The 7,044-nt window shown below is 35.9% G+C and overlaps 1 protein-coding gene across 1 annotated transcript; it reads right to left on the minus strand.

Annotated features, from left to right (window-relative positions):
• Positions 1–2,388: 2,388 nt before the first annotated feature.
• On the minus strand, positions 2,389–3,185 carry LOC109580875 (uncharacterized). The gene is made up of 4 exons (XM_019994435.1): positions 2,801–3,185; positions 2,726–2,752; positions 2,468–2,637; positions 2,389–2,403 (listed from the first exon to the last, which is right to left on the minus strand). Exons 1-4 carry the CDS (start codon positions 2,940–2,942, stop codon positions 2,389–2,391), a joined length of 354 nt encoding a protein of 117 aa, XP_019849994.1. The 5' UTR covers positions 2,943–3,185.
• Positions 3,186–7,044: the final 3,859 nt, after the last annotated feature.

The raw sequence follows: 7,044 nt of genomic DNA on the forward strand, positions 1-7,044 counted from the left end.
ACATTGACAGTATAACTAGTGTTTGAAGTGATGTTAGTGTATGTGAGGTAGTATCCAGTGATTGGTCCATTCCTTCCATTGCAAGGTACTTCATCCCATGAGACAGTCATTGACACTGACTCTACTGATGAGAATATAACATCACCCACTGGCGCTGTAGGGGCTGTGATAGAAAGAAAATAAAGTTTCAAGATCAATATTAGAATTTTCTTACCGGTTGAAATTGTAGTAACTGAATGATCAGCAGTTAAATAAGCTATCTCAGCTCCATATACTCCAATAAGATCAAAGCCACATTGACTGTAAGGAGGTATACCAGTTGAAGTATGTGGTGATGAAACTGATGTTTCACTATTACTAGTGAATGATGATTCACATACTCTACTACAATTCCTATTAATATTATAACTAATTGGTAATACAGCAGTTGGTGGACTCCATGTTAATGTAATGGCTGAAATTGTAACAGTACTCATAATATTATTAACAACTGGACCACCTAAAATAATACATGCATGTACATAATTATGTTAATTTGATTTCACTTACTAAGTTTTAACATAGCTGAAGCATTACCACTAGGTAGAAAAGCTGATCCATAAGATACTACATAAAAAAGGTATGTACTTCCTTGAGGCAATCCTACTATTATGATTGTTGTTGAGGTAGTGGTAACTGCAAAAGGAGCATTACTATGCAGTTGATAGTAGACCTCATAACCAGTAGCTCCTGATACAGCAGACCAGGAGAGTCTTACATGAGATAAACCAGTATTTAATCTTGTAGCAGTTAAACCAGTTGGAGTATCAGATACTGAAAATATATTCTATGATTATTATTGATAACAATCACTAACCTGATATATTGAATGATGAAGTACTGTTGACTGCAATAACACCACTAATAGTACCATTAGTTACTCTCTCATTAGATACAGTACACTGATAGTTACCAGCTTTTCTTAGTCTCACTGTTACTGTCACTCTTGTAGCAGATCCTGGTCCATTTACTATCACACGAGACAGTTCAGTAGATATTCCATTCCCATTCACTGAACAACTGACAGTAGTAGGAGGACCATCAGAGACATTGAAACTGAGACTGAAGACTGGAGGAGTAGCTAATCTACTAGTGGAGAGGAGAGAGAACTGCATAGTAGGATCAGCATCAGGACCATCTGTAAAAAAAGAAGTACATTAATTATAGTCTATATTCATTACATACCATTGTTATTGTATCCAGTATCAGTATATGCTCCAACCACTAGTGTGTGATTCACTCCATTCTCATCAGGAATGATACACTTGTATAAACCTTCATACCCTGATAGTGCAGCACTTCTAGCTAGTGCAATCTGACCACTGAATCTCTTACTGAACAATGGTTCTGGAACTCCTGATGGATCATCAAAGTCTCCATCAATTAAAGGTACTTCAGTTCCATTGGGATAATACCACACTCCAATATTAGTACCATTGTTAGCACTCTGACACCACAAAGCATCATTGATATCATTAACATCGTTATTCTGATCAACATCATAAAACTGGCTAGCATATATCATAGAGTAATCAAGTATTATCCTGTTCACATAAGGTAGATACAGTTGAATACCTATATCAAGATTGTCTAATATTGAAATAATTAAGTTTATATTCATACCATTACTAGGCAAGTTATTAGGTTCTTGTCCTTCAGCTCTCCACAAAAGGAAGCCAGCAAGAAGAAGCAATGCCCTCAACATCTTCAAAGAATAGACACAAAAATGAACAGTCAACAGTATTCAATTTCATGTTTGGTATATAGTGTGTGTGTGTGTTTCTTAATTACTATGTCACATGATTAAACATAAGGTGTGTTTACCCCATTAAGAAGCATATAATAATTATGTTTCCTTTACAGAACCTGTACATTCAGTTTGATAATAGTCGTTTATTCTTATGCAAAAACATGAACTGTCTTGTAACCATAACAGCAAGTACTTCCTAAAAGAGCACTACAGTTAGGATGAAGGGCAGCTTTGTAAAGGAAAACTCCTCAGAAAAGAATCTAATACTAGCAAAGACTTACTTGTACATTGAAAATAACTGTATTAATAATAGCCGACACACACAGAATTTTAATTATTATAAAATTTGATGCACTCAATGATGAAGTATTAAGTTTTTGTGCAATCCCTTGCTATACTTTAAAGTTTACATCTATGACAAAAACGCACTTTAATGCTGTATTGTGCACTAAATCATGCACTTTGTATTGTATCATGCACTGGCTCAACAATTGATCTATTAATAATAACTTTAAATAATAATAATAATAATTTTATTTTATATAACTGACTGTGTTTATTGTACTGTGCTGTATGCTGGACTATCCTTCATTACAATGTCATAATCTGATTGCCTATAAATTGTAAAATTAATTCAGTGATGAATGTGTACATTTACTTCTTTTGATTATTATTAGCTAATTTTATGTACATAACCAGTACCATTATAATAATTATAATTATAGCCAGTACTAATAATACAGTAAGAACTACAATTGAACCAACTATCACTCCAGTAGTTGCTCCGATATTGACTAATACAGTAGTCAAAGCAGTAGTCAATGGAGTAGTTTCAGTAGAATAAGTAACTATAAACATAAACACGTATCAATAGATATGTTTACTCATGCTGAATGACACTGACATTGCTTTTAAAAAACTGACAAATCATCTTACTTGTTGTTGATAATGTTAAGATAAAACCTATTAAAATGCATGCAGTTACTTAATATTTATGCATGACAGTATAACCTGGTGGTATTGGTTGAGTCCTCTCTCCTTCATAAATGATTCCATTAACATTAAATGATATAGATATAGAGAATGAGTAGTTCAGATTAGGATCTAATCCTCCTATTAGACCTTCAGTAGTATCACCTGGGAATACTCTCATTCCTGTCTCTACTAGTCTCTTCTTTCTTGAGGAGCTACTGGTTGACTCATAATAGACAGTATAATCACTAGCTCCAGCAACTGAACCCCACTCAGCCCTCACTGCTGTAGAACTGAGCTTTTTATAGAAAAGGTTTGAATGACAGCTAAAATAAAATAATGAAAATTAAAGTATATTAGATCACTTATGTATTTGAGATGTAATATATTGTCTATCAGTCCATTCTCCTGGTCCAATACTAGTATATGCTCTCACTCCAATAGTATAACTAATATTAGGTATCAATCCTACTATGCTGTAATATTCATTAGTAGTGTTAGTTATATTGTATGGACCAGTACTGGTAGACTCTCTATATCTTATCTCATATACTGTAATGGGACCATTAGGTATTGTAGGTGGACTCCATGAGATATTGATCCCTGTTAGTGTAGCGTTTGTTTGCATCAAATCAAATATCACACCAGGAACTGTGTTAAAATCATGTTAAACTGATCAATATCTCATTAACTTACTTGACTCAGCAGTTAATTGTATTTCTTGCCTAGATGGTCCAGTCATGTCGTAATTATAAGGCAATATACTCACAGTATAGTTAGTATATGGTATTAATCCTGTGAGATGATACATTCTGTTGTCTCCTCCAGTGATATTAACAGTATAACTAGTATCTGAAGTGATGTTAGTGTATGTGAGGTAGTATCCAGTGATTGGTCCATTCCTTCCATTGCAAGGTACTTCATCCCATGAGACAGTCATTGACACTGACAATACTGTTGAGAATATAATATCATCCACTGGTGCAGTAGGAGCTAGGTTGATAATGAAAAAGACAAAATAACTATCAATAGCAATTATTATATTACCAGATAAAAGTGTTTCAACTGAATAATCTGTAGTCAAATCAACTGTGATGTCATATACTCCCATAAGAACAAAGTCACATTGACTGTAAGGAGGTATACCAGTTGAAGCATGCGCATGAAATTAATGTTTCACTATGACCAGTTTTTGATGATTCACATACTCTCCCTGACAATCTCTAACAATGTTATAACTAATCGGTACTACAGCAGTTGGTGGACTCCATGTTAATGTAAAGTGCTTGTAATTAATGTAGCCATAAAATCATTACCTAAAGCAAACAATTACTGACATTTTTATTCATATAATAACTTATATAATTGTTAACATAACTGAAGCATTACCACTAGATAGAGAAGCTGACTTATAAGATACTACATAGAATGTGTATCATGTAATACCTCGAAACAATCCTGATGTTATATTGATCATTGTTGGAGCAGTAGTACCTACACTAACAGGAGTAACGCCAGGCCCAGAAAGTTGATACAAGACCTCATAACCAGTAGCTCCTGATACAGTTGACCAGGAGTGTCTTACATGAGTCAGACCAGTATTCAGTCTTGTAACAGTTAAACCAGTTGAAGAATTAGATACTCAAAATTAGCGAATAATAATTATTATTGATATTACTCACAACTGAATCTGATATATTTAATGATGAAGTACTAGTAACTGCATTAGGATGACTATTACCACTAATAGGACCAATAGTTACTCTGGCATTAGATACAATACAATTAGTTACCAGCTTCTCTCAGTCTCACTGTTACTGTCACTCTTGTAACAGATCCATTCACTATCACACAAGACAGTTCAGTAGATACTCCATTTTCATTCACTGAACAACTGAAACTTTATAGTAAGAGGACCATCAGAGACATTGAAACTGAGACTGAAGACTGGAGGAGTCGCTAATATGGAGAGGAGAGAGAACTGCATAGTAGGATCAGCATCAGGACCATTTGTACAAGAAGTACATTAATTATAGTCTATATTCATCACATACCATTGTTATTGTATATGCTCCAACCACTAGTGTTTGATTCACTCCATTTTCATCAGGAATGATACACTTGTATAAACCTTCATATCCTGATAGTCCTTCTCTTCTAGCTATAGTGCAACCTGGCCACAGAATCTCTCACTGTACACTGGTCTTGGAGCTGTATTACCAAAGGGCCCATCAAATGAAGGTACTTCAGTTCCATTAGGATAATACCACACTCCAATATTAGTACCACTGTTAGCACTCTGACACCACAAAGCATCATTGATAGCAATTAAGAGGGTCATTTATCTCATCAGTATCATAAAACTGGTCAGCATATGATACATCATAGAGTAATCAGGTATTATCCTGTCCTCATAAGCTAGGTACACTACAGTCGAACAACTGAATAAGAGCATAGATCTAGAAATTAGATCTAGGCACCAAATTTTTTTTCTGTTCTTACCATTAATGGCTAGGGTGGAAGGTGCTTGTCCAAATACAGACTTTACCACTCAAAATATAATTTAATTAATTTTAGCAAGAGTAAATAATAGTATTGTAGGTATTATCAAGAGTAGATACCTGATGAATAGCTGATAAATAGCTACATCTATTGTCGACATGTCATGTTAGAGAGCGACGCCCAGTCAATGACCATACACGCCCTTTTAAATCGCAGTTTGCTCTTATCATATCTACATTTCTCTCGAGCTCTCCTTGCTTTCAGTGAAATGGAAAGGCTCAAGAAAGTACTTACTCCTTCCAGCAGGAAGGGAAACCTTGAGCTTCCCATGCTGTCCGAAGGCGAAGAGACGGGACAGGAGCTCAAGAAAGTACTTACTCCTTCCAGCAGGAAGGGAGACCTTGAACTTCCCATGCTGTCCGAAGGCAAAGAGACGGGACAGGAGCTCAAGAAAGTACTTACTCCTTCCAGCAGGAAGGGAGACCTTGAGCTTCCCTTGCTGTCCGAAGGCGAAGAGACGGGACAGGAGCTCAAGAAAGTACTTACTCCTTCCAGCAGGAAGGGAGACCTTGAGCTTCCCATGCTGTCCAAAGGCGAAGAGACGGGACAGGAGCTCAAGAAAGTACTTACTCCTTCCAGCAGGAAGGGAGACCTTGAGCTTCCCATGCTGTCCGAAGGCGAAGAGACGGGACAGGAGAGGTGTCGCTCCATCGAAACACCATACAGTGCATTGGAAATGGTAAGTCTATAACCAAACACTCAAGGTCCTAGTAATAACATTAACTTGTTGTAACATTGAAAGATAAGCGAGTTGCAAAATTGAAAGTTAGGCCTCGTTTACACGACTAGATCTACGCTGGCCTAATCTGCATCGTTTTTGCTGACTGTTTTCGCATAGATATCTATGGTTTTCGAGTGTTTACACTAGTCCAGCAGCTGCGTTTTCATTAAAATTTATCATTTTTGTTTATAGAAGTATATGTTTTGGTATTTGTTTGTCTTTTTTTGATTTGATATGCGTTTTCTTGTGTTTTAGTTTAAACGAGACCCTTATCTGACCAAAAATATATTCGTTTTACTTTAAAACATAGTTGTGTAAACCAGGCCTTAAAAGTATAGATATTAGAGTACACAGGGATTGGAAATGGGGCGTAGCGACAGGAAAATGCTTGCTAGTTGCATAGATAATAGAGTAAATGAAAGGGATTGGAAACGGAAGCGTGGGCGTGGGCAAACCTCCATTCATTTGTATTGTTGCTAAGTAAACTGAGGAGGGTTGAGATTTTTTGACCGATTTTGGAGTAAAAAACTGGGATTTTCTTGCTTTATTCTTGAATAACTCCAAGAGAATACAATTCATGCAAACAAAACTCACACACAATATTAACCAATGTTTATGCTTTGTATTAATATTTTTTGTTCAGTAAATCAATGCATGCGTTAGTAGCCGCGTCACTCTTTAACTAGAAATACTATCTTTTCCCCCTCTGAGAGACTCATTTTCTTCTTGAGCTACGAATAAGTATAACCGTTTTAAAGAGCTTGAAATTTCCTATGGAATGAGCTATCTTGCATATTGATACAATGAAGCTTGAGTGTTTTACGAACGATAAAGTGTTTCAAAAGCAAGCGACTTTGTGTACCTCTAACTGGTTGCAAAATGGCTTTTTGGAGATAAAAACCTTGCTACAGGTAGCTCTAAAAATTCTATGTGGAATAGGCTATATATCAAAAGCAAGCGCTATCCTGGAGCAGCACAAATTTCCTTCGAAATCCTGCCA

Source organism: Amphimedon queenslandica, unplaced genomic scaffold (assembly GCF_000090795.2).
Source record: "Amphimedon queenslandica unplaced genomic scaffold, v1.1 AMPQUscaffold_13473, whole genome shotgun sequence".
Classification (NCBI taxonomy): Eukaryota; Metazoa; Porifera; class Demospongiae; order Haplosclerida; family Niphatidae; genus Amphimedon; species Amphimedon queenslandica.

What these genes read in the sequence shown, in the direction of transcription:
- LOC109580875 (XM_019994435.1), bottom strand. Translation starts at nt 2,942, where the DNA reads ATGAGAGTATTCCCAGGTGATACTACTGAAGGTCTAATAGGAGGATTA. An exon ending in GACTCAACCAATACCACCAG is followed by an intron (nt 2,753 to 2,800) that starts GTTATACTGTCA and finishes GCATTTTAATAG; the next exon opens with GTTTTATCTTAACATTATCA. An exon ending in CTTAACATTATCAACAACAA is followed by an intron (nt 2,638 to 2,725) that starts GTAAGATGATTT and finishes TTATGTTTATAG; the next exon opens with TTACTTATTCTACTGAAACT.